Below are 27118 nucleotides of genomic sequence, written 5' to 3' on the forward strand. Positions count from 1 at the left end.
GTGATCCCCCTGCCTTGATCTCCCAAAGTACTGGGATTACAGGCATGAGGCACCACGTCCAGCTGTTATCTGCTCCATTTTAAACAAGGGAACAGGTAGAGAAGGGTCAGGAAGGGAATGGCTACCCGTTTGTGGATAATTTAGGAACCCAGAGAGGCTCCTGCCTTCACTGCCTCGCTCCTTACAGCGGGCAGCTTACCCTTTGAGGGTCGCTCGAGGAAGAGCTGATGGAAGCTGCTCTCTGTGGCCTGGCTTGTTTTCCTCCTTTGGGAGGAAGTGGCTGCACTGTCAGGGCGTGGGAGGGGATGGGTGGGGTGTGGGCTAGGCCCTTCTGGCCCTGGTCTGATGGAGGACAGGCCCCCAGGAGCCTCCTGGCCATGCTCCTGCAGGCTCTAGGGTGTGGGGTGTGCCGAGCCCTGGGCACTCAGTCCCTGAGTCTTAGGAAGCCTCTCAGAGAAAACGGCACTCACCCTGATGCGGAGCAGCAGGTCTGCGTACCAGGCCGCCAGGCCCATCATGGAGGGGTAGGCCCGGGCCACCCACGTATCAGGCACGGTGTCATAGAAGAGAGCCGTGGACAGATCTTCCATGTCGGTCGTGATGGTCAGTTCTCCCTAGGAGACACACAGACGGAGCCCTGGGTTGGGGCCCGGGAGAGTTCCAGCCCCAGTGCACGTCACGAGTTGTCAACACAGTGTGGTTTTGTGCTGCGCCTCTCGAGATACCCTGCATCAGGGCCACGCAAGCGCTTCCTGCTCAGGAACTGTCTAGATGAGCTCCTTGGGGCTTGTTCTGGAACGGCCAGAACTCTGGAGAGGGAGCAGTACCATGCTGATCCCAGGGCCCGTGCTAGGCCTGGGTTGCCAGAGGCCTGGGTTTCTGCTGGTTTCGCCATCCAGCCACGTCCTTGGGCCCTGGCTGACCCATCTTTACCTTCAGCCCTAGGTTCAGCTCCTTCAGTGAACGGCGCATTTCGTTGGTCAAGATGTTCATTCTTTCACATTCTTGAAAGGCGACTACCACGTAGGGGGTCTTTTCCGCTGCCTTTGCCATGATCTCAGCCATGTTGAAAGTCTCCGGAATCTTCTCCAGGATGTCGTCCAGCACGGCCTTCACCTGGAAGCCAGTCCCCAGATAGCCCGTCACTGCGAGGAGCACGCCCCACCTGCTGCAGGGTCAGGGAGCCTGCCCCGAATGTTCCCAGCCCCGACTCCTGGAGGGGAGGGGGGAGGCAAGTGGGGTGGCCAGAAACGCAGGGTCGTGGGTGCAGCCACACCCTTGACCAGGGGAGGGAGCCTTGGCCAGCAGCTCTGAATGTTCTGATCTCACTACAAGGCCCTGCAGCTGCGGCCGTGGGTGCCTCAGGTCACCTGGCCCAGTGCCTCAGACATTTATTCCCATGCACCGGCCTCTGGTCAAATTTAGCCAGTGGTTGAGGGATTGCAACTTTGTCCTTTACTTGGGCTTTCTGTAGGGACCATGCCGGTCACACCCTGCACATCCTGTTAAGGAGTGGCCCACACAGTGCAGTGGTCACCTACACACCATCTGTCAGTCAGTTTCTAATGTCAATCATTAGACTAAGAAGGGTTTCACATAGAGAATTCAGTCTACTGGGAAGCCTAGTGCTTGGCTAATACATAATAGAGCTTTTCCACATTCTATTAAGAAGTACAGGCCAGGTGCAGTGGCTCATACCTGTAATCCCAGCACTTTGGGAGGCCAAGGCGGGTTGGTCACCTGAGATCAGGAGTTCAAGACCAGCCTGGCCAACATGGTGAAATCCTGTCTCTATCACAAATACAAAATTAGCCAGGCGTGGTGGCGTGTGCCTGTAATCCTAGCTACTTGGGAGGCTGAGCCAGGAGAATCGCTTGAACCCGGGAGGCGGAGGTTGCAGTGAACCGAGATCGCGCCATTGTACTCGAGCCTGGGCAACGAGAGCAAAACTCCGTCTCAAAAAAAAAAAAAAAAAAAAAAAAAAAAAGCGGGGGGGGGGAGGTACCCAGGAGGCCGCACAGAGCTCCCCAGACAAGTGAGAATTTGTTCAGAGCACTGACATCCCTGAGCTCTATCTAATACTGTGAGCAGCAGGACCTGCCGTCGTGGCCCCTGAGCTGCTCTGGGGCTCATCCGGCTGCCCTGCACAAGCTGCTACTGCTGTTGTGCTGGCCGGGCCAGGGCGGGGAATGGCCGGTATCTTCCCTGGCACTCAGCTGGGGAAGCTGGAAGACTGCAGGGCGGAGGGCTGGGGTGCTCTCGGAGCCGCATCCACACCCCTGAGGGTCCCTTTTGTCTGGGCCCATGCCCTCACCTGAACGAAGCCTGCAGCTGCCATGCCTGAGGACCTGCCGACCAGCCTGTGGGTCCCACCCCAGCGTTTCTGATACCCAAGCCCGAGGCTGGGGCAGGGTGTACCTCACCAGCAAGTTCCCCTGTACTGCCGCCAGTTCCTGGCACCCCGGCCCCGGTTCTAGATCCTCCCCCTTCCTCTTGCTTGGTAGCGGTTTTAAAGATCCTGCCTTCTCCTCGCGGGACACTCCTGTGCCTGCCCCTGAGTCCGTCTCTTTGGGCTGCATTTCCAGGACAGTGCGGAACAGCTTCTCTGAGGTGACCGTCAGAAAGCCAATCTCTGCGTTGGGGTGCAGGCCGTATAGGTAGGGACTCTCGGGGGGCAGGTTCTCATCGATGTATTCGTGGTAACCCTAAAAAAGAGGGCAGTTTGTAAGCAGACGCAAAGCTGTGCAGGCTGAAACCCATGTCCTGTTCGTTAAGCGTTCCTTGCCAGAACGTTCCACCCACGTCTTGCTCTCTGTACGGATCCCACTTGTTTCCCAGCCCCCTTTGTGGGCTGCCCCCTGTGCTCCCAGCAACATAAAGGAAAATTCCATTCCCCCTTCCCTGAGGCTGCATTTCTGTTTTTTAAATTAAAAAAAAAAAGTGGCCGGGCGCGGTGGCTCAAGCCTGTAATCCCAGCACTTTGGGAGGCCGAGACGGGCGGATCACGAGGTCAGGAGATCGAGACCATCCTGGCTAACAAGGTGAAACCCCGTCTCTACTAAAAAAGATACAAAAAAACTAGCCGGGCGAGGTGGCCGGCGCCTGTAGTCCCAGCTACTCGGGAGGCTGAGGCAGGAGAATGGCATGAACCCGGGAGGCGGAGCTTGCAGTGAGCTGAGATCCGGCCACTGCACTCCAGCCCGGGCGACAGAGCGAGACTCCATCTCAAAAAAAAAAAAAAAAAAAAAAAGTTGTTTGTATTAGCCTTGTGCTTCTTCTAAGTGAGACACATTTCTCATCCTCTTAGTTTGGTTGCCTGGGTTCTTGCTCAGTTATGGATACTCCATTTGTGCTGCCAGGCTCTCACTGGGAGGCACGAACCTTCATTACATTAAGCTCCTGTTTAACTTGTCACCTTACCTTGTAGTCCAGGTTGGGGGGGATCTGAAAGCCGGGGGCCAGCAGGACGTCTCCCTCCAGCATCTCCGTTCGGATGTATTCGGCCAGGTAGGTCCTGCACAGCCGACGGTCCCAATCATCTGTGATGTGGCCGCCATACATGATTTCACCAAAAAGGTAGCGGAGATCGTCCCAGGGCACCTGAGGAAGGATGACAGTGTGTAGGGGAAGATGCGCCCCTGTGCCCCTTCTCTGCCATGAAAGAGGGTCAGGCTCAGGCAGGCAGGGCATGGGAAACCAGCCTTTGGTGCTGCGGCCTTCTTGCCCTCCAGGTCGGCCTCCTGGCCGTTTACCTTCAGGGTCACCAGGCCCCAGGGCCACCTTTCTTCCCTATCCCGCACCATCAGACACCAGTGTCCGGCCCCTTTGGCTTCTCTCACAAGGGGCTGTGCGGCACCTCCCTCCACCTTGGACAGCACTTCTGCAGGCGGTGCTCTCTGCACCTCCCGTGGGGCAGGTGTTTGCTGTGCTTCACTGTGCCTCAGAGGCCACAGGGCTGAATCGGAACTTGTTCCCTCTGCCTCTCCCGCTCTGTGTTACATTCGAGACTGCCCTTCATGGTCCAATTTCAACACAAGTGGTTTGATTCTGTGTGACTCAAGGATTGACTCCAGTGCTGTCAATCTTTTGTCGATGAAGTTCAGTTAGTCACGTCTTCAGATGCATCTGGTGAGTCTCCCACCTTGTGGAAGTCGAGTCCTTCGTGGTTCTTATCCTTCTAGTAGCTCCTGTGCCTCCAGGGTCTTTGCAGTCACATAGAGGGTTTGAGCAAGTGACTTATCTGACCTAGGCTGCCTGGGCCTTAGGAAATGAAGACCAAACTCGGCAGTATGGACCAGAGCACACGCCAGGCGACCACACGCCTCCCTGCTGCCGTTCCCACTGCCCTCCAGGCTTCCTTGCGGTCTCACGTCACACCTTCGCCCCGGAACACTCTTTCTTCTACAAAGTCTGGCTCATGGGCGTCCTTGCCATGAAGCCGGCCCTTGTTCCTCCCGCCTCCATGTGCCCACTGTGGAGCCTCCTCCTGCACAGCCAGTTCAGCAGAAGGATGGTGGGAGCCACGGATCGAGGCCACAAATGTCATTTTAAATTTTGTGGCAATCACTTTAAAAGAGATCATTCCAACATGTAATTGGGATAAAAATAAGATAATTGACATTCTCTCTTGGTACCCAGCATGCGAAATCCTGCTGCTCACGGTCAGCTTCTCTCCAGTTCTGCCCACCTGTTCTTTCCCTGAAGTCTGCAGCTCCTGAAGCGCGAGGCAGATGTTTTCATAACAGCACTTCCGCTCTGTGCTGCCCAGAAGAGCTGTCGTCAAATACCAGTGAGTTCATTGAATAAGAACCAGTTGATTCCTCAATCATCTGATTTGGTCTCATGAGTTTATATACATATGTATATATTTTTTAGGTTGCTTATTTTTGAGATGGAGTCTTGCTCTGTTGTCCAGGCTGGAGTGCAGCGGCGCAGTCTCTGCTCACTGAAACCTCTGCCTCTGGGGTTCACGCAATTCTGCTTCAGCCTCCTGAGTAGCTGGGATTATAGGCGCACATCACCACAGCCAGCTAATATTTTGGATTTTTAGTAAAGATGAGATTTCATTATGTTGCCCAGGCTGGTCTTGAACTCCTGACCTCAGGTGATCCGCCCACCTCAGCCTCCCAAAGTGCTGGGATTACAGGTGTGAGCCACTGTGTCTGGCCCATATGTGTATGCTTTTTAGACAGGGTCTTGTTCTGTGTCCCAGGCTGGAGTGCAGTGGTGCAAACATGGCTCACGCAGCCTTGATCTGGGTTCAAGTGACCCTCCCACATCAGCCTCCCAAGTAGCTGGGCCTACAGTCACTCAGCACCATTCCAGACTATAGTGTTTTAAATTTTTTGTAGAGACAGGGTCTTGCTGTGTTGGCCAGGCTGGTTTTAAACCCCTAGGCTCAAGCAGTCCTCCTGCCTCGGCCTCCCACAGTGCTGGGATTATAGACTTGGGCCACTGCACTTGGCTTAGTGTCATGAATTTTTACTCAAAACATTAATATTTTCCAAATTATCATTTGTGACTTAAAACCTTCTCTGTCTGGTCGCCACAAGTGTTTGCGGGCTGCTTTTCCTGCATCTTGCTTAGCAGCTTTGGAGGCAGCGTCTGTGTCTCCCGAAAGGCAGGGAGACCTGTGCCCCACTCTCCCTCCTGACCCCCCCCCCACACACCTCAGGAGGGTGGTTTCCTGCAGTGGGCGGGGGTGGGTGCTGTCTGCATTTCCCGCACCTGCTGAGGGAATCCCCCAGAGACTCTTGGGGGAGCTGTAGCTCTCAGGCCCCTCCCTGGGAGTCCCTGCAGCTTGCTCTGTGTTTCAAAGCAACGTTCCAGCAGACTTTTGTCTTCCGTTCGCGTGGGAATCCCTGATCTATTTCCTCAGAGCCCAGAGGGCTGAGCAGGTCATGGACCCAGATGACATCATTCCCCGTGGTCACTCAGCGTGTAGCATGACCTGTGCCATGAAGGGAATGTGGGAGCTGGTGGGGAGTCTGTGGAGGGGGAGGGAGGCCTGAGGACAGAGGGAAGGTTGGCCAGCGCAGGCCACATCAGGACACTGCGCCTCAGGATGTGGCAGCCGCTGACGTACATGGTACTCGTGTGGCTTCTCAGCAGCCTAGAAGCTGCCCAGTGTGTGTCAGTGCGCAATGGCTAAGGAACTGTCTTGAAAATCTTAATCTGGCCAGGTGCAGTGGCTCACGTCTGTAATTCCAGCACCTTGGGAGGCCGAGGTGGGCAGATCACTTGAGCCCAGGAGTTTGAGATCAGCCTAGGCAACATGGCAAAACCCTGTCTTTACAAAAAACAAACAAAAAATTAACTGGGTGTAGTGGCCCCTGTAGTCCCAGCTACTTGGGAGGCTGGGGTGGGAGGATCACCCGAGCCCGGGAGATGAAGGCTGCAGTGAGCTGTGATTGTGCCACTGCACTCCTGCCCAAGTAACAGTGAGGCCCTGTCTCAAAAAATAAAATAAAATAAAATAAAAAATTTCAAATGAAAAACTTCTAGCCAGACTTTCTCCCAAACTAGTCTGCTCGGTTAGGCCGTCCCTCCGTCCTGAAAGTCCCTTTGAACATCCTGCGTGCGTCTGGGAGTGTTTTCAGGTCCGGGTCTTGTTCTGGGTGAAACGTCCTGCTGGCACCTTGCCCCATCGACCGGCAGATGGAGGCCACCTTCCCCTGCTGGCGTCCGCGGCCTGCGGTGGCCCATTGCCGGGGAGCACGGAGAGCCAAGTCCTGGCCCAGTTCTGCCCCCTGTTGCTCCAGGGCTGGTGTGCCTCCCAAAGAACAAAGCATACCACGTTCCAGGCCCAGCCTTCGCCAGCAGCAGTCTGGGAGGCCGTCGTCCTCCAGCCTCAGTGAGGAGGCTTTGTTATGGCCTCCCAGGCAGGGTGCTTGACATCAGAGGTCACCTCCTGGGGGCCTTCTCAGGACACCCACTGAGAGCACGTGTGCTGTGCATGCCTGGGGCTTAGTGGGCCAGGTCCTGAGCCTTATTACAAGGAGATGGAAAAAAAGAGGGGCTTCCTGAAACTGGCATTGCTAGGCCAGGCTTCCCTCATTGAAGCCCCAAGGCTCTGAGGCGGAGGCGTCATCCCTGTTCCGCCCGTGAGGAAGCAGGCTTAGTGGTCCAGTGACTTGCTCGAGGTCTCAGTGAATGAGTGGCAGAGCGGGCTTCGAACATTTCCCCCCTGGTGCCAGCACTGTTTCTCACGTCACAGGGGCGGGTGTTTAACCACCCAGGCCCTGGGAGTGCTCCAACCCCAAGGCCTCACGCAGGTAGCGGCCCCACGCAGTCAACAGCCCCCCGTGCAGCTGAGCGCTGCTTTCTTCCCATCTGCCTCCCAGTCTGTAAGAGGGTGCCCAGGCCTTGCTGTCTCAGAGCCAGGGTCCATGTTGCTCTTGATTTGGAGGCTGAGAGTGAGGAGGAGGACCCAGGGTTTATAGGGGTGTGCACCGCCTTCTGCCTTCTGGGCGAGGGGCTTCTGGGTGAGGGGCTCCTGGGTCTGTGCCAGGCTTAGCCTGAGTCAGAGCCTCGTAAGAGCCCTGTGTGGTGGGCATTGCTGCGCTCTCCAGTTTATGGATGGGGTGGCCAAGTCTTAGGAGACTGTAGATGGGGCTGCAGGGCCTAGCGGCGTATGTGCTGCTTACAGAGGACCTCCATCCAGTGAATAGCAGGTCTGGGATTCATACGCTACCGTCTGGTCCCCAACCTGTGCCCTCCCTGCTGTGTACCTTGCTCTGTGCCCCAACCTGCTGTGCCTCCTGCTGCAGACCGTTTCTGGAGGGTGTGCGCCTTTCTGCTCAGTCCTCTGTGGAGTCTGCATGCGCCTTTATGCGTTCTCATAATGGACACAGGGCTCCCTTCTATCCACGGAGGTTTTCTGCCCGTCCTGCTCCAAACCTGGGTTCTCTCCAGACACTGACAGAGCAATGGTGAGGCCTGCAGCCCAGGAAGCCCTGCTTGTCCTCCCCACCGAGTCCCAGCTCACAGCCTGCGGTGCCAGGATTCTGGGGGAATCCCCGCCCAGGTGCAGGAGGGGCAGGTAGCGTGGGGTGTGCCAACAAGCAGAAGCGGCTCCTGCAGGAGGTGGGGGCGAAGGACTGACCGTTGTTACATCAGGCTGGAGAGAGCACAGATGGTGCTGCCTTTCAAGCTCTCTCTGGTTTGTGAAACCACCTTGATTTTTTTTTTTTTTTTTTTTTTTTGAGATGGTGTCTTGCTCTGTCGCCCAGGCCCACTTGATGTCTTTTAAGACAAAGACCAAAAGGAAAGGGAGGAAAGGAGAAGGAGGGAAGGAGGGAGGGAGGGATGGAGGGAGGGAAGGAGAAGGAGGGAAGGAAGGAGGGAAGGAGGGACAGAGGGAGGGAAGGAGGGACAGAGGGAGGGAAGGAGGGACAGAGGGAGGGAGGGAGGGATACGTCCAAGCACAGGGCCCACTGAGCCCCTCACCTTGGGGTTGGCCTCCAGGTAGTTGTAGAGCACGTTGATGGAGATGGTGAGGTCCCCGTTGTTGAAGGGGTATGACCGGTTCCAGCCCTGGGCACCGAACTTGCGCCTCTCTGCCACCACTGCGTGGAAGTAGCACAGGGCAAAGAGGATGCACTTGAACTCCATCTCCTTGGTGCACATCTCCAGGGTGTCCTGTGGGGCACATGCTCCAGTCAGGTGTTACGGAGAGGGAGAATTTTACACAGAAATGCCCCTGAGGGTGACTAGCGTCCAGCCCTTGCCAGATGCTTTGCTGCGGTAGGGGTGGTGGGGGGACAAAGCTGTGGGCTGAGGGGGTCTCCATCAGACCAGCTGCAGGGAAAGCTGGGCTGTCATGACTGAGTACGATTTTCTTTCAGAAAGTCTGTTTTTATCCCTTTCAAGTACTTATTACAAGTTGAATTATTGATACTGCTTCCTAATAAGATCTTCCCAAATCCTGGACGTTTCGGGACTACTTTAATAAGAAAGAATGTTTCTTTGTAATTATCAACATTCCTCATCACTTACGCACAGTATCCCAAACTCTAAAAACAACTGATAAAGTTCCATCGGGATAGGGAATGGAAGAGAGGATGGGGGATAGGATAGGGGATGGGGGGATGGGAGGATGGGGCATGGGATAGTGGATGGGGGGATGGGAGGATGGGGCATGGGATAGGGGATGGGGGGATGGGAGGATGGGGCATGGGATAGGGGATGGGGGGATAGTGGATGGGGGGATGGGAGGATGGGGCATAGGATAGGGGATGGGGGGATAGGGGATGGGGGGATAGGGGATGGGGGGATGGGAGGATGGGGCATGGGATAGTGGATGGGGGGATGGGAGGATGGGGCATGGGATGGGAGGATGGGGCATGGGAGGATGGGGCATGGGATGGGAGGATGGGGCATGGGATGGGAGGATGGGGCATAGGATAGGGGATGGGGGGATAGGGGATGGGGGATAGGGGATGGGGGGATAGGGGATGGGGGGATAGGGGATGGGGGGATAGGGGATGGGGGGATAGGGGATGGGGAAATGGGGGGATAGGGGATGGGGAAATGGGGGGATGGGGAAATGGGGGGATGGGGAAATGGGGGGATGGGGAAATGGGGGGATGGGGTGGAGTCACTTCTTAAATCCTTTTTATCTGGCTCCAGGGAAAGGCCAACTGAGCCCCACTTGTGCCTCCTAGGTCTCTGGCTTTGTGCGCTTTTCCTCGTTAATCTTTGCTCTGTAGTGACTCCTGAACACCCAGAGGCTTCTTGAAACGGAGCTGTGCTCCACCTGCTCTGCTCAGCGGCTGGGAGTACCTCCGGGGCCAGGCACTCTGGGTGGGGCACAGTGGCCGAGGCTCCCGCTGGGGAGGGACAGATAAATGCCAGGGGAAGTGCCCTGGGTGGACCAAGAGTGGGGCCCTGTCCTGGGCGTCATGGAAAGCCTGGCACAGGCCCCTCTGGCAACATGGACAAGAAGGGGAACGGTTGGAGTTCTATCACCTGAGTATCCCCTCCTGGCTGCCTGGGATGGAGATGATGGGCCCAGGAGACTGGCCTGGCCAGTCCCTTTCAGACCTCAGCTCCCTGGGGAGGGCGCTGGCAGTGAACACTTGGAGAGCCAGAGTGACACCAGCAAATGGGAGACTTGCCAGCCCGCAAGGACAAGGGAAGGCCTGGTGGGTGTCACCGTCCGTCCATCCTCCAGAGTTCATCCGATCGGGTGCTTTTCACCAGCCTGCCCGCACTCAGGTCTGCGGCATCATGGACATGCAGGTTCCACCCACCACCACTTCTTCCCCTGGGCCCTTGTTCTCAGAGGCCCACAACCCCTCAGAGGCAACTGGTCCCTGAACGTGTGAAGGGTTTCTTTACCCGCAGGTCTCAGCTGTCACTGCCTGGCCACCCACCTCCCCAGCCAGAGATGGGATGAGGCGCCACTCCATGTGCTGGCTGGCAGGGCTCCACGCTGGCTGGAAGTGAAGGCCCAGTCCTTGCCTAAGTGCCCCGATCCCTGTCACTGACACTTTGCAAAATACAATAAAATGGAACACCAAAGGAAAAACCGTCCCCGTGCTTGGATTCACAGCAGTGTCGGGTCGCTGCAAAGTTCGCTAAGTGCCTTCTGGGTTTCTGCGTTGATCTCGTACAGACTGGCAGAAACCGTTCCAGGACCGGTGCTGACCTCAGGGCCGCTGTGAGCTGCATGGCCCCACAGCACCGTGTGCACCCCACAGCACTCATCACACTAGGGTGCTGCTTCCAAGACATATCCTCACGCCCCTCAGCAGGGTGCAGGCCAAGGCGGGAGGTGTGTGGTATCGATTGTTTGGTTAACGGAATGGGGGACCCATTTTAAACATTTGTTTTTCTGCTTTTTCTTTTACTTTCACACTTTGACAAGGGTGTATCCTTTAAAAGCTGGTGGAAATTGTTAGTGGGTGACTCCAATATTTCCATATAAGTACTTTTAAAAAATGTATCAGGCATGGACGGCACGCATTCATGGACCAATAAAACACCCCATAAGCAGATCTTTGTTAGGGGTTATAGAAGAATACAGGGTGTTGGCCGGGCGTGGTGGCTCGTGCCTGTAATCCCAGCTATTTAGGAGGCCAAGGCAGGTGGATCACCTGAGGTCAGGAGTTTGAGGTCAGCTTGGCCAACATGGTGAAACCCCATCTTTACTAACAATACAAGAAAACTAGCCAGGCATGGTGGTGGGTGCCTGTAATCCCAGCTACTTGGGAGGCTGAGGCAGGAGAATTGCTTGAACCCAGGAGGCAGAGGTTTCAGTGAGCTGAGGTCACGCCCTTTCACTCTAGCCTGGGCAGCAAGAGTGGAACTCCGTCTCAAAAAAAAAAGAATACAGGGTGTCAAACCTCAACAAGGTTTTAGGCTCCACTTGGGAGATCAAGTTTGTGCACAGAAAAAGTTCTAGACAGAGAAAATGCTGAGGTGCCAAAAGGAGAAATATTGACATGAGGACCTGCAGACAGGAGCACCCCCGAGGACAAGAGCGGCCAGGATTTGGGAGCCCAAGGCAGGTGGATCACCTGAGATCAGGAGTTCAAGATCAGCCTGGCCAACATGGCAAAACCCCGTCTCTACTAAAAATAAACAAATTAGCTGGGTGTGGTGGTGCATGCCTGTAATCCCAGCTACTCGGGAGTCTGAGGCACAAGAATTGCTTGAACCCGGGAGGTGGAGATTGCAGTGAGTCGAGATAGCACCACTGCACTCCAGCCTGGGTGACAGACTGAGACTCCTCAAAAACAAACAAACAAAAACCGCAGCCAGGAAGGCTGTGGAGAAGGTGGCATTTGGGGGAAGCCTTGAGGTCTGTGAGGGAAGAGTCAGGTGAGGTCAGACCCCAGGCAGGTGCACAAGTGGGATCCCAGCCAAGGAGGGTCCTCGAGTCCCAGGTGCCAGGCAGGCCAGGCCTTTCCCCTCCGCCCCGGAGGCAGCCAGCGGCCGCTGCAGCTGAGTAGGGGCCAGGCTCCCTAGCCGGCTGCGTTTTGGCAGCTGTTCCTGCTGATGGTGGATCAGAGGAGGGGCTGAAGGCAAGGAAACCCGGTCATGCGTCTGGAGCCCCAGCAAGTACAGCGTCCTCATCTTCCCTGGTTGCCCACAGCCTCCAGCAGTGGACTCCGTACTTCCAACCTCCAGGGAGGTCGACTCCCCACGGAGCTGGGCCCCATTTCCAAGGACCAGTCATGACGTGTTCCACGCTCTTCCAACACAATGGACAGCATCTACCAGCCCTCATTGGCAGGTTCATAGAACTGATTAAAACCTGTGTTTCTGCATCTAAAGCTTTAAGTAATAAATGTGCCACAGCACCTGAAATGATTTGCATGTTTCTGCCTTTTAGGAATATGTTGATTTTGACTGTGAGGGGTGTGTGGACAGGGGAAACCCAGAGGGGAGGTGTCCCCAGAGTTCAGAATGGTCCTCAGGGCCCCAAGGGATGGATGCCAGGCCCTGGCATGGGATGGCGAGGCAGCCCGAACAGGCGTGGCCTTACCTGGGTGAACAGGTCCAGGGCCTTGTGCAAGTTGGCATGCATGCCCGTGGGGGGTTCGTTGGTGATCTTGATGGCGTTCTCCAGGATGCCCTGGGGGATGATGTGGGTCTCGGGGCTGGGGGCAGGCTCCGCGCTGATGAACACCCGGTAGTCCTCATGGCTACCCGTGCTGTAGCGCTCCAGCTTCTTGTCCAGCGTCCCCAGCCACCGGGCCACCAGGTGGATGTTCTGCAGCCAAGACCAGAGGCTGGTTACATGCTTTCCCCGGCCCCGGGCCCACGAGGACAGGCAGGCACGCGGCTGCGTTCCCTGGTGAGGGCAGGGCTCTTCTGCCAGCACCCCACACTTGCCTGGTGCTGGCACTGCCCCGCCCCCCACCAGTCCACCCTAACGAGGTGCTGGGCATGCCAGGATGTCTTCAGTGAAGGAACTGAGGCCCCAGAATCGATTTTTGTGTTCAATGAATTGGAAACTTCCAGCCTTACGGTGAGTCCTTTGTGTCCTCCCTGGCATAAGGCTGAGATTCTGTGGTCCCCACCCCTCCTCTTGAAGCCGAGGGCTTCCCACTGGGGCCAGGCTTAGCCCTGTGGATTGAGGTCAACACACACTGTAAGACCCGTGGAAGCCAGGACAGGCCCAGAGGCGCTCGAGGACAAGCGGTAGTGAGGAGGGGTCTTGGGCAGGCTCTGGGGCTGAGGAGGGGTGGTCGTGCTAGGGTTTAACCAAAAGTGCAGAGAGCATCTCCTGGGCGCTCTGGGCTTCACTGCCTGCCCCAAGCGAGGAGGAGGAGGAGGAGGAGGAGGAGGGATGCTTTTGTCAACCCAGCATTTGTCGTCTTTTTTTTTTTTTTTTTTTTAATTTTTTTTTGAGACTGAGTCTCTCTCTGTCGCCCAGGCTGGAGTGCAGTGGCACGATCTTGGCTTACTGCAACCTCTGCCTCCCGGGTTCAAGCGATTTTCCTGCCTCAGCCTCCCGAGTAGCTGGGATTACAGGTGCACGCCACCACGCTTGGCTAATTTTTGTATTTTTAGTAGAGACGGGGTTTTGCCATGTTGGTGAGGCTGGTCTCGAACTCCTGACCTCAGGTGATTTGTCTGCCTCAGCCTCCCAAAGTGCTGGGATTACAGGTGTGAGCCACTGTGCCTGACCATTTGTTTAAATAATCTCTGTTTGGGGTAGTCTCGTATAAAGTCCAGCTTCCCTCCACCGTTGAATCCATGCTTTCCTCTGGGCAGTCATGGTGCCCCACACCACCCGGCTGACCCCAGCAGGGCCGACACCGGGGGTGCCTCCTCCTTCAATGGTGTTAGGATTTCCACCCACATTTCTGAATGCAAACTACACATCCTAGTTCCTGCCGGGCCTTTGGGCCCATCCCCACGGTCGCCTCAGTGCGGGGAGTCCTTACCCCGCAGTGCTGGGCCCCTCGTACCTGCAGAATGACCCAGTGTCCTTTCTCTGCGGCCACGTCCAGAGCGTCCTCAGCCACCACTTCTTGTCCCTGCCCCAGGGACACATTATGGAGTTTTCCATTGTCTATGGTAAACCCTAGTTTTTTTCCTAAAGAAAAACAGGAAAAAACACCAGGTAATTAAACGACACGGGTTCAGACTCTGTGATGTGCAGCTGGGAATTCCACATGCCTCCCTCGTTCAGTTTTGGTGGTGAAATACACATAACCTAAAACTTGCCTTTTAAAAACCATCCTAAAGCGTACATGCACTGATATTCAGTGTATTCACAATGCTGTGCAATCATCCGTTTGGTTCTAGAACACTGTCATGGCCCAAGAGGTGGTCCCCATACCCGTTAGACGGTCACTCCCAATCTCTCCTCCAGGGTCTCCTCCAGGAGCCCGTCATCTACAGTCTCCTTTGTGTCTCCATGGATTTACCCATTCTGGATATTTCATGTCAAGGGAACTGCACAATATGGGGCCTTTGTGTCTGGCCTCTTTCCCTGAGCGTAGTGTTTTTGAGGTCCATCCATGTTGTAGCATGTATCAGTACTTCTTGTTTTTTTTTTTTTTTTTTTTTTTTTTTTTTTTTGAGACGGAGTCTTACTCTGTCGCCCAGGTTGGAGTGCAGTGGTGCCATCTCAGCTCACTGCAAGCTCCACCTCCCAGGTTCAAGTGATTCTTCTGCCTCAGCCTCCTGAGTAGCTAGGATTACAGGCGCCCACCACCACACCTGACTAGTGTTGGTATTTTTAGTAGAGAGGGGGTTTCACCATATTGGCCAGGCTGGTCTCGAACTCCTGAACTCAGGCAATCCACCTGCCTTGGCCTTCCAAAGTGCTGGGATTACAGGTGTAAGCCACTGTGCTTGGCCTCACTTTTTTTTGAGACAGGGTCTCACTCTTGTCACTCAGCCTTAACTCCACTTCCCAAGCTCAAGTGATCCTTATGCCTTGGCCTCCAGAGTAGCTGGGACCACAGGCATGCACCACTATGTCCAGCTAATTTATAAAATTCAGGCCGGGCACGGTGGCTCAAGCCTGTAATCCCAGCACTTTGGGAGGCCGAGACAGGCGGATCACGAGGTCAGGAGATCAAGACCATCCTGGCTAACCCGGTGAAACCCTGTCTCTACTAAAAAAATACAAAAACTAGCAGGGCGAGATGGCGGGCACCTATAGTCCCAGCTACTCGGGAGGCTGAGGCAGGAGAATGGCGTAAACCCGGGAGGCGGAGCTTGCAGTGAGCTGAGATTGCGCCACTGCACTCCAGCCTGGGCGACAGAGTGAGACTCCATCTCAAAAAAAAAATAAATAAATAAAATAAAATAAATTTCTCTGTAGAGACAAGGTCTCCCTATGTTGACCAGGCTGATCTTGAACTCCTGGGCTCAGGTGATCCTTCTGTCTCAGTCTCCCAAAGTTCTGGGACTACAGCTGTGAGCCATTGCACCTGGCCTACTTCATGCTTTTTGGAGATAGGGTCTTACTTGGTCACTCAGGCTGGAGTGCAGTGGCTTGATCATGGCTCACTGCAGCCTCAACCTTTTGGGCTCCAGTGATCCTCCCACCTCAGCCTCCCGAGTAACTGGAACCACAGGCGTGTACCACCATAGCTGGCTACATTTTTTTGTACGTTTTGTAGAGACGGGGTTTTGCCATGTTGCCAAGGCTGGTCTTGAACTCCTGTGATCAAGCGATCTACCCACCCTGGCCTCCCAAAGTGCTGGGATACAGGTGTGAGCTACCATGCCCGGCCTGCTTCACTCTTTTTTAATCGAGGGATACTATTCCACCATATAGATCCACCACATTCTGTTGATCCACTTATCTACTCGTCAATTAATGGACATTTGGGTGGTTTCTGCCTTTTAGCTATTATGAATGATTTGTGTAGAGCATTTGCTTGGACACAAATTTAAATTTCCAGTTCTTTTGGGTGTATACCCAGGAGTGGAATTGCTGGATCATGTGCTAATTCTATATGTAACTTGCTGAGAAACCAGCAGACTGTTTTCCACAGCAGTGGCCCCGTTTTACATCCTCCCAGCAACCTACAAGGGTCGCAGTTCTCAGGGTCCTGACAACACGTGTTATTTTCCTGTTCTTGATCATCACCATCCTACGGGCGTGAAGTGGTGTCTTGGGTGTGAAGCAGCATCTTGGGTGTGAAGTGGCGTCTCGTGTACTTTTGGTGTGCATTTCCCTGGTGCCTGGTGATGCCGACAATACTCCGTCTCTTTTTTTTTTTTTTTGGAGACAGAGTCTCGCTCCGTACCCCAGGCTGGAGTGCAGTGGCGCGATCTCGGCTCACTGCAAGCTCCACCTCCCAGGTTCATGCCATTCTCCGGCCTCAGCCTCCCGAGTAGCTGCGATTATAGGCGCCTGCCATCACGCCCGGCTAATTTTTTGTATTTTTAGTAGAGATGGGGTTTCACCGTGTTAGCCAGGATGGTCTTGACCTCCTGACCTCATGATCCGCCCATCTCAGCCTCCCAAAGTGCTGGGATTACGGGCATGAGCCACCCCGCCTGGCCAATGTTTCATCTTTGAGAACATTGCTTGCCTGCTACACTTACCCAGGGCTTCCACGTCCTTCAAGGGGTCAACCCCGGGGGAGAGGATGAAGAAGATTGGCGTGGAGGGGCTGCTCTCCTCGTAGGACTTAGAAAACTCGACACTCCGGCCTTCCACGAACTTGCTGCCCATCTTTTCCTCCACGAAGTTCCTAGGGGTGGAATGCATCAGAGGCAGTGGAACCCGAGGCTCTGGGCCAGGGCAGGGGCCTTGGGGTGGGCTCTGGGCCAGGCAGGAGGGCCCTTTTTTGGTGGGCTTTCTTCAGCAGGACAAGGCCCGTGGCAGGAGAGCAGAGTCTTTACTGGGCTTTCCTTTCTGCGAAGGATCGGCCTTGTTTGCCCCGGGCACCCTTTCTTTCCCGAGGGGCCCCGCACTGTGCTCCTCCTTGGAGCAGTCCAAGCAGGTGCAGGGAGAGACCAGCCTTGGAAGGCACCCAGGGTCAACTGCGGGGGGCGGGGGGCTGAGAAGGAAGGAAGTTCGGATTAGAGCAAGGCTTTAGTGAGCCTAAACAAGTCAAAGAAAAAAGCAACTTCAGATGATATAAACACCTGTCTCTACAAAAGCCCCAGACTCTTTCTAACATGACCCCTGTAAGTCTGGGGTCATTCGGGGTCTCTGCTAATCCTCCCATGGAGGACCTAGTGATGTTCCCATGATCTTTGGATCAGGTGTCGGCCTTTCTCCTGTGATCACAGAGGGCTGAGCTTACAGTATGTGGAAAGAATGAATCACCTGAGCTAAGATTAGTAAACTTGCCGGGTGTGGTGGCTCACACCTGTAATCCCAGCACTTTGGGAGGCCAAGGTAGGCGGATCACTTGAATTTAGGAGTTTGAGACCAGCCTGACTGACATGATGAAACCCTGTCTCTATTAAAAATACAAAAATGAGCCAGGTTTGGTGGCACAGGCCTGTAATTCCAGCCACTCAGGAGGCTGAGGCAGGAGAATCGCTGGAATCCGGGAGGCAGAGGTTGCAGTGAGGTGAGATGGCGCCACTGCACTCCAGCCTGGGCAAGAGAGCGAGACTCCACCTCAAAAAAAAAAATTTTTGTAAGATTTTAGTGGCCAGCTGGTCTCTGAAAGGAGGAGCAATGGCCGCATCCCGAGGGGTGAGAAGTGCTCATCCCTGGGCACGTGAACACCTGAGTGTTCGAGAGTCTGGGTTGACTTTCAGAAGGGTCTGCTCACACTCAGGCCACCCAGCGCACCTCAGCTCCTCTGGTTCAACCAGGAGTCAGCTGGCTAGTGCCTCTCCATGCCCTTGGGACTTTCTGGGGACACCTGGAGCTGCTATTCCTTTCCCTGCTCTGGCCTTTGCTGGCTTCTGTCTGGTGTTCTGAACCAGGGCCAGCCTCAGGCAAAGATGGGGAGGAGTTGCTCCTCCTGAAGGCCCCCAATTCTATTCAGGCCTCTGGAATGGACTCAGACCCCAGATGCTGTGATCCTTGTCTAGGAAGGAACTTCCAGAACATAGGAAGTCCTGCCCCTAGGCAGGAATGACTCTGGATCACCTTTGCTAATTAGTTGCCCAGGCCAAATGGTCATTGGCTATGGATGAATGAATGACACAGAAGCATGCATGCTGGGTTCCAGTCAGGCCTCACCACCTCTGACGTGGTGGCCTTGACAAAGGAGTGCTGGAGCCGGCTGGTGACAGCTTGCAGCAGACCCGGGCAGCTTGCAGCCGGCCACAGAGGGAGCACTGACACCATGGAAACTGGCACGTGCTGCGCGTCAGGGTTTGTGTTGCGCACCCGGCGGTGGTCTGGCCTGGCCTCCCAGTGCCCGTGACCTGTGAGTGTGGAAGTGGAAGTGCTCCCACGGCTGTCAATGCTTCCAACAGTGCCTGACACGAGACACCCTTGGCCAGTGCTGGCTTTGTTATTAGCCACGTCTGTTTCAACCTTCTTGCTTTTAAGGGACCCCCTCCCTGTATAATTAGGGCAGTAAATCTGCTTTGCTCCACGTCATAGAAATGTGAAACATGTCAGGGCTGAGGGATGATCTGGGCTCACGGGTGTTTGGGATGGTCCAGGCCACCGCAGAGCACACAAATGCTTCCGCCGTGGGTGGCTGTTTCCTTCTTTTAGGTGGCCAGAGTGCAGTCACACTGGCTAACTTAGGCGCTTCTCAAAAGCTCTCAGGAGACGGGGAAGGTCACCTCACCTAATCTTCTAGACGAGGAATCAGATACACACTGGGTTTTGTGACCCAAACATGCAAACATGCTACACTTTCCCACAGGAGAGGGCGTTCCTGCTGTGATGGTCGAGGGACTTTACCTTGGCTTCTCCCAAACTCTGACCCTGCTTCCTCCAGTTCTGAGTCCGGGACGCAGCCGGCTTTCTCCCTGGACCTTGCTGCTCTCCTGCATCACAGTGACTTCTGGCTTTGTTCCGCCCCCTCCTCCCCACCACTCCCGTCCCTGTCCTCTCCTACCGGGGAAAACAAAGCAAAACAAAGCTACTGTCAGGAGTTAGGCCTCTGCTTTGTCAGGAGGGAATTCTTTAGTTTTTATTTTGAGGCAGGGTCTCGCTCTGTCGCCCAGGCTGGAGTGCAGTGGCACAATCTCGGCCCACTGCCATCTCCACCTCCCGGGCTCAACCGATTCTCCCACCTCAGCCTCCTGAGTGGCTGGGACTACAGGAGGCTGCCACCGCACCCGGCTAATTTTTAGACTTTTTGTAGAGGTGGGGTCTCACTGTGTTGCCCAGGCTGGTCTCAAGCGATCCTCCCCAAAGTACTGGGATTACAGGCGTGAGCCACCGCACCTGGCCATCAGAGGGTAATTCTATTAGGGACATGAGTGTCTTTTGGGAAACCTGGCTGCTTTCAGACTACTTGGGGAAATGAAAAGGGAAGAAGCCAGACAGGCCCCAGGTGCTCTGAGGACGGAGCCCAGGCTCATTTCTGTGCTAAACGTCACCTCCTTCCTTCAACAACCCATCCGTCCAACATGGAAGGGTTTCAGGTCTGGAGAAATTGTTGGTGAAATCAGAACAGTTCTCTTGCAAACTAGCCATATTAATACATCTTTGATTGACTTTACGTTTTGCCACCGAGGTACTCAGAGTCCTCGAGTGCTGATGGTTTTGCCATTGTTTTCTCCCTCAAAACATCCTAAAAGGACCCCATTGGTATGGCCTCAGTGCACATTCATGTCCACACTTGACATCTTACTTTCAATCTAGGAGGCTCACGTGGGGAGTCTTCTTCCTATCATGTACCGCAGGGCACCCCTCTGCAGTCAGGTTAGCGGGGGACAAGGGGTTCCCCTCATGATGCTCTGAGACATTAAGGATTAATAAGAACTCAGGACTGGAGTCTGCAGCCTGGGGTGGAATCCTGCCTCTGTCCTCAAAGAACTTTGTGTGAAATGATTTAGCCCCTCTGAGCCCTGTTTCGTTTCTGTGTAAAATGGGGAGAAGTTCAGGGGATCAACTCAAGTCCACAGAGAGTCTAGCACAGCAGCTGGGCCGAGCTTCCCTCAGGCCTGGGCCTCGGGGGCGGGGCTGCCGGCACGGCGGCGGGACACTCACTTGACGGCGTAGGTCATGCGGTCCGGCCGCATGCAACGCACCATGCACAGCTTCTGCAGGGCGGTCTTGTTCTTCCACTCCTTGGGGAAGATCTCCTTCTCGGGGGCTTCTGACTCCACCAGCTTTTTCCAGCGCTTGGCAGATCCTTCGATGTCGCTGTCCAGGTTTTTGAACTCGTCCATCTCCGAGAGGGCCTAGGGGCAGAGGCAGCAGGCCCTGTGACTCTTCCCACTTACCCGGGTCCCGAGAGCCTTCCTGTACAGTTCGTTCAAGGAGGAGAGGCCACTGCCCTCCGAGGAAACTGAGGCTCTGGGATAAGCCAGCCCGAGAGGCCGGCCACCAAAGCACGAGCTGTCCGTGCCCAGCTCAGGCATCCCAGGACAGTGCCGGGAGCCTCCTTGGTGGGGTCCAATGTGGGGACATGAGGCGTGGGAGGGACTGGGGCTGCTTCTCTAGGGGTCTCTGGAAATGAGGCCATTCTAGCTCAGGGGACAACCTTCTTCAGGTTTCTCTGAGCAGTCTCTGAGCAGACCTTGAGACTCGAGGGTCCCTGACGGTGTCCAGGAATCCGAAGAACAAAATTTTAACTTGCCACTTCCCTTACGCTGGGAAGGGGGGAGGCTGGAGGAGGGGTGGTAAGAGGCCCTGAGGCCTCTTCTGGCCCTCAGAGGATGTCACTCTCTGCTTGCTGTGTGCAGGACTCAGGGACCTAACGCATGTCACATTCCCTATAGGAATGCAGAATTATCTGTGAGCTGGTAGCCAGCCCATCTTGGTCTCCATCCCCATCTGTGGGGCCTCCTTGCTTTACTGAATTGTGTGGGCCACAGAGCCTGGTATTCTGGCCTTGTAAACATCTGCAGCACCAGCTGGAAAGGCTCCATGGGTGGAAGAAAGCACAGCGTGTTCAATGTCTAAAGACAAACCTTGATCCCGCCCCAGCCTTGGTGCTGCAGGAAGTCCACTGGGGAGACCACCCCAGCCTTAAAAGGGAACCGCAGGAGGAAATCCAGCTCCACTGGGTTCAGCTCCTTCTTCATGGACAGGACCTGGGGGAACATGGAGGTGTACACGCTTAATGCAGCCAGTAAAACCTCAGCAGCCCTGAAGATGCGTGCTGGACCCGAAGAGGAGTTCACACTCCTGGCCTGCAGGGGGCGCCCTGTTCTGCCCCTTTGGGTTGGGGTAAAGTTTTGTTTTGTTTTGTTTTGTTTTGAGACGGAGTCTTGCTCTGTCGCCCAGGCTGGAGTGCAGTGGCCGGATCTCAGCTCACTGCAAGCTCCGCCTCCCGGGTTCCCGCCATTCTCCTGCCTCAGCCTCCCGAGTAGCTGGGACTACAGGTGCCCGCCACCTCGCCCGGCTAGTTTTTTGTATTTTTTTAGTAGAGACGGGGTTTCACCATGTTCGCCAGGATGGTCTCGATCTCCTGACCTCGTGATCCGCCCGTCTCGGCTTCCCAAAGTGCTGGGATTACAGGCTTGAGCCACCGCGCCCGGCCGGGGTAAAGTTTTATCTTTACCTCGTCTCGCTTTTTAAGTTGTGAAATACACATACCATAAAATTGACCATTTTGGCCGGGCACAGCGGCTCACGCCTGTTATCCTTGTGCTTTGGGAGGCTGGGGGGGGGGTGGGTGGGTGTGGATCACTTGAGGTCAGGAGTTCAAGACCAGCTTAGCCAACATGGTGAAACCCTGTTTCTACTAAAATACAAAAAAATTAGGCGTGGTGGTACATGCCTGTAGCCCTAGCTACTCGGGATGCTGAGGCAGGAGAATCGCTTGAACCCGGGAGGCAGAGGTTGCAGTGAGCTGAGATCATGCCACTGCACTCCAGCCTGGCTGACAGAGCAAGACTCTGTCTCAAAAAAAAAAAAACACAAAACAGGCTGGGCATGAGGGCTCACACTTGTAATCCCAGCACTTTGGGAGGCTGAGGCGAGTGCATCACCTGAGGCCAAGAGTTCGATACCAGTCTTGAAAAAAAAAAAATTGACAAATTTTACATTTTAGTGTACAATCCAGTGGCATTTCACATATTCGCAGCATTGTGCAACCACCAGCAATCTCTAGTTCCAGGACTTTTTTGTTATCCCTTCACCCCTTGAGCAGTCACTTCCCATCTCCCCTCGCCTCTGAGAGCTGCTCATCTGCCTTCTGTCTAGGGATGCACCCATTTTGGATGCTTCGTATAGACAGAAGCACACGACCTGCCCTGTTTGCATCTGGCATCTTTCACTTAGCGTGATGCTTCCGAGGTTCATCCACATTGTAGATGTGTCAGAACCTCCTTCCCCTGTAAGGCTGAGTAATATCCCATACTTGAATATAACCACGCTGGGGTTCTCCGTTCATCTGCTGATGGACAGCACGTCGTTCTGGCTGTTGTGAATTGGTTGGCTTTGTTGTTTTTATTTTTTATTATTTATTGTTATTTTTTGAGACAGACTCTTCCTCTGTCATCCAGGCTGGAGCGCAGTAGTGCAATCTCGGCTCACTGCAACCTCCACCTCCTGGGTTCAAGCGATTCTCCTGTCTCAGCCTCCCAAGTAGCTGGAATTACAGGTGCATGCCACCATGCCCGGCTAATTTTTGCATTTTTTGTAGAGACGGGGTTTTCACCATGTTGGCCAGGCCGCTCTTGAACTACTGGCCTCAAGTGATCTGCCCGTCTTGGCCTCCCAACGTACCAGGATTACAGGTGAGAGCCACCACGCCCAGCCTTGTTGTTGTCTTTGAGAGACAGGGTATGGCTCTGTTGCCCCCGGCTGGAGTGTAGTGCTGTGAGCATAGCTCACTGCAGCCTTGAACTCGTGGGCTCAAGTGACCATCCATCTCAGCCTTCCAAGTAGCTCGGACTACAGGCGTGCATCACCTCACCTAGCTATTTTTTTTTTTTTTTTTTTTTTTGTAGAGATGGGGTCTTGCTATATTGACTGGGCTAGTCTCAAACCGCCTCAAGTGATCCTCTTGCTTTGACCTCCCGCAATGTTGGGATAATAGGCATAAGCCTCAGTGCCTGGCCTCATCTGGCTTTTGGCTGCTGCGATTAATGCTGTTGTGAATGCTGGTGTACGGGAATCTGGACAGATGCTGGACACCTGTTTCCAGGTCTTGTGGGTGTGTGCCCAGAGGTGGAATGCTGGGCCATATTCCATACCATCTTGTCACTTGTGCATACTGGCCCTCTGGACCTCCTGTGGGCAGGGTCTGGGTCATTTTGAAGTGGTGTACTGGGCAGCTAACCTGGCACTCTCTGTCTCAGATGGGCAGCAGGTGGCTGGGAGCAGGGGTAATGGCCACTGCCATCTCCTCAGTCAAGTACCCAAAGGGTCTGTTTTTCAGATCCCATAGAGAGTTTCTTCCTGAGCCGGACTCTTTCTTTTGGTCACACAAAACATTCCTTGGGACCAAAGAGAATGCTTTCTGCTTTCTACCCTGGAAAATGAGGGGGAGCACTGAGAACTCTTATCCTGATGACCTCTCAGCCAGGAGAAAATCTCACAGTGAGCCTGTGATTCAGAGATTCACATGTAAAAGGAACCTTCATAATATGGACCCCGTTGGTTCAGAGTTTGAGTTTGAATTAAAAGCTAGGCTTAAACTGATGCCCAACCTATTTATACAATTAGTGTTGCCCAGCCTGGGCAATATAGTGAGACCCTGTCTCTTTAAAAACATTAAAAAAAATTAGGGCTGGGTGCGGTGGCTCATGCCTGTAATCCCAGCACTTTGGGAGGCCGAGGCGGGTGGATCACCTAAGGTCGGGTGGACCACCTAAGGTCGGGAGTTTGAGACCAGCGAGACCAACATGGAGAAACCCTGTCTCAACTAAAAATACAAAAATTAGCCGGGCATGGTGGCATATGCCTGTAATCCCAGCTACTCAGGAGGCTGAGGTAGGAGAACTGCTTGAACCCGGGAGGCAGACATTGTGGTGGGCTGAGATTGTACCATTGCACCGCAGCCTGGGCAGCAAGGGCAAAACTCTTTCTAAAAAACAGAAAAAAAAAAAAATTAGCCAGGTACAATAGTGTACACTTGTATTCCCAGCTACAGGGAGGTTGAGGCAGGAGGATCACTTGAGCCCAGGAGTTCAAGACAAGCCTGGGCAACATACTGAGACTCTCTACTAAAAAAAAAAAAAAAAAAAAAATTAATTAAAAAATTAAAAACTGCCGGGCTCGGTGGCTCAAGCCTGTAATCCCAGCACTTTGGGAGGCCGAGACGGGCGGATCACGAGGTCAGGAGATCGAGACCATCCTGGCTGACACGGTGAAACCCCGTCTCTACTAAAAAAAATACAAAAACTTAGCCGGGCGAGGTGGCGGGCGCCTGTAGTCCCAGCTACTCGGGAGGCTGAGGCAGGAGAATGGCGTAAACCCGGGAGGCGGAGCTTGCAGTGAGCTGAGATCCGGCCACTGCACTCCAGCCTGGGCGACAGAGCGAGACTCCGTCTCAAAAAAAAAAAAAAAAAAAATAGCCGGGCGAGATGGCATGCGCCTGTAGTCCCAGCTACTTGGGAGGCTGAGGCAGGAGAATGGCGTGAACCCGGGAGGCGGAGCTTGCAGTGAGCTGAGATCGCGCCACTGCACTCCAGCCTGGGAGACAGCGAGACTCCGTCTCAAAAAAAAAAATTAAAAACTAAAGAATTGACCAGGCATGGTGACTCACCCCTATAATCTCAGCACTTTGGGAGGCTGAGGCAGGCGGATCACGAGATCAAGAGATTGAGAACATCCTGGCCAACATGGTGAAACCATGTCTCTAATAAAAAGACAAAAATTAGCCGGGCATGGTGGCGTGCACCTGTAGTCCCAGCTACTAGGGAGGCTGAGGCAGGAGAATTGCTTGAATCCAGGAGGCAGCAGTTGCAGCGAGCCAAGATCGTGCCACTGAACTCCAGCCTGCCATTAGAGCAAGGCTCCGTCTCAAAAAACAAACAAAAACACTAAAGAATTAGCCGAGTGTGGTGAGCAATATAGCAGGACCCTGTCTCTATAAAAACATTTAAAAATTAGCCAGGCACGGCAGTGTACACATGTATTCCCAGCTACAGGGAGGTTGAGGCAGGAGGATCACATGAGCCCAGGAGTTCAAGACCAGCCTGGGCAACATAGTGAGACTTTGTCTCTACTAAAGATAAATAAATAAAAATAATTTAAAAACTGAAGAATTAGCCGAGTATGGTGGCACATGCCTGTAGTCCCAGCTACTGAGGAGGCTGAAGTGGGAGGATTGCTTGAGTTCAGGAATTCAAGGCTACAGTGAGCTGTGACTGCACCACTGCACTCCAGCCTGGGTGACAGAGTGAGATACTGTCTCAAAATAGCAGCAGTAACAGCAACAACAAAAACTAGTGTTTCCAACCATACTTACGGCACAGTGTAAACAAAATTGCAGAGGGGCTGTGCTATGGTTTGAATGTGTTCCCCAAAAAGCATATGTTGGAAACTGAATCCTCAGTGCAACAGTGTTGGGAGGCGGGGCCTGAGAGGCAACTGGGCCATGAGAGCAGAGTCAATGGCTTAATGTCATGATCAATGGAGTGGGTTTGTTACACAAGGAGTTTGGCCCCTTTTGTGCTCTCTCTCGCCCTCTAGCCTTCCATCATGGGATGACACAGCAAGAAGGCCCTTGACAGATGCCAGCACTTTCATATGGAACTTCCCAGACCCCAGGACCATGAGAAATAAATTTCTATTGTTTATAGATTACCCAGCCTTGGGTATTCTATTATAGCAGCACAAAACAAATTAAGACAGGCTGTTTAATCAGTTTCAGAGAATGCAGATCTTTAAATATTTTAGCAGGACTGTATAAAACAGGAGGAATATTTGTTTATTCATACACTTATTTCTTAAGAAACATCACTCACCCCACAGTGGGCTAAGCACTAATGGAGGACTATTTACTCAGCACAACTTATATGTAAAATGACATTTCCTTGTGAAATTCTCCTTGCCACACCACCCCTTTACTAGCTCCCATTGGAATAATGTGCCAGCTTCCCGAATATTGACTAAGAGAGCCCCAGGCCTGTTCCACATCAGGCATCTCAGACTTTACAATCATCTGGGTATGTTGCTAAAATGCAGGTTTGAAATCACCAGGTTTGGGTGGGGGCCCAAGAATCTGCCTTTCCACAAAGCTCCCAGGGGTCACTGACACTGCTGGTCCACGGACCACACTAGGAGAAGTGAGGCTAGACATTACCTGAAACGTAACCTGTGCCAGGAAAATGAGTTTGTCCCTCTCGAAGAGCCCCCGGGCGGTGTACATGTAGATGGAGTAGGTGATCTCGTCCGTCAGGTTGATCACCCGCTGCTTCACCTCACTGGCAGGGGTGGTCCTCTGGATGGCTTTCTCAAACACCACGTTGAAGGCCTGCGGATCCGCCACCCAGAGTCATGGAGATGTGCAGAGATGGAGCCCGCCACCACTCCCCACCACCACTCCCTGCCGCCTGTGGTGGCCTCCAGTGTTTTGTTTGAGACAGAGCCTTGCTCCGTCACCCAGGCTGGAGTGCAGTGGCGTGATCTCGGCTCACTGCACCCTCCGCAGTGAGGGAGGTTGCCGTGTTCAAGCGATGCTTCTGCCTCAGCCTCCCTGAGTAGTTGGAATTATAGGCATGCACCACCACGCCTGGCTAATTTTTGTACTTTTAGTAGAGACGGGGTTTCACTATGTTGGTCAGGCTGGTCTTGAACTCCTGACCTCAGGAGATCCACCTGCCTCGACCCCCCATAGTGCTGAGATTATAGGCGTAAGCCACCATGCCAGGCCATCCAGTTTGTTTTGATTGGGTTGGGGGTGCCTGGAGGCACCAGGGGAAGAGCAGGGAGGAGGGAGCAGCTCATACCCTCTCCTGGGGAGAATGGGTGTAGGACTGATGGGGGCCCCTGGCTCCCCCACTTCCAGCCCCGTCTGCAGGCTGGACCAGGTCTGCCCTCTGAGGGTGGCCCTGGCACTGCCTGATGGCTGTGCGGGCAACAGACCTGGCTGTGGAGCCCAGATGCAGCCCCACCTTGAGGGAGGCACCCAGCCCCAGCTGC

General features: G+C 54.1%; 1 protein-coding gene across 1 annotated transcript in view; it reads right to left on the bottom strand.

Annotated features, from left to right (window-relative positions):
• The window catches only part of LOC105469383 (dynein axonemal heavy chain 17), a 152411-nt gene that overhangs the window by 2207 nt on the left and 123086 nt on the right, over positions 1-27118 (bottom strand). The window contains exons 69-79 of the mRNA XM_071081739.1: positions 26280-26450; positions 20992-21114; positions 20066-20259; positions 16528-16676; positions 13926-14053; positions 12494-12721; positions 8449-8640; positions 3421-3600; positions 2523-2705; positions 934-1116; positions 471-614 (exon numbers count right to left, since the gene is read on the bottom strand). Coding sequence (XP_070937840.1) covers positions 471-614; positions 934-1116; positions 2523-2705; positions 3421-3600; positions 8449-8640; positions 12494-12721; positions 13926-14053; positions 16528-16676; positions 20066-20259; positions 20992-21114; positions 26280-26450 — 1875 coding nt within the window. The remainder of the gene's footprint in view (positions 1-470; positions 615-933; positions 1117-2522; positions 2706-3420; positions 3601-8448; positions 8641-12493; positions 12722-13925; positions 14054-16527; positions 16677-20065; positions 20260-20991; positions 21115-26279; positions 26451-27118) is intronic.

This window comes from Macaca nemestrina, chromosome 17 (genome assembly GCF_043159975.1).
Source record: "Macaca nemestrina isolate mMacNem1 chromosome 17, mMacNem.hap1, whole genome shotgun sequence".
In the NCBI taxonomy this organism is placed as follows: domain Eukaryota; kingdom Metazoa; phylum Chordata; class Mammalia; order Primates; family Cercopithecidae; genus Macaca; species Macaca nemestrina.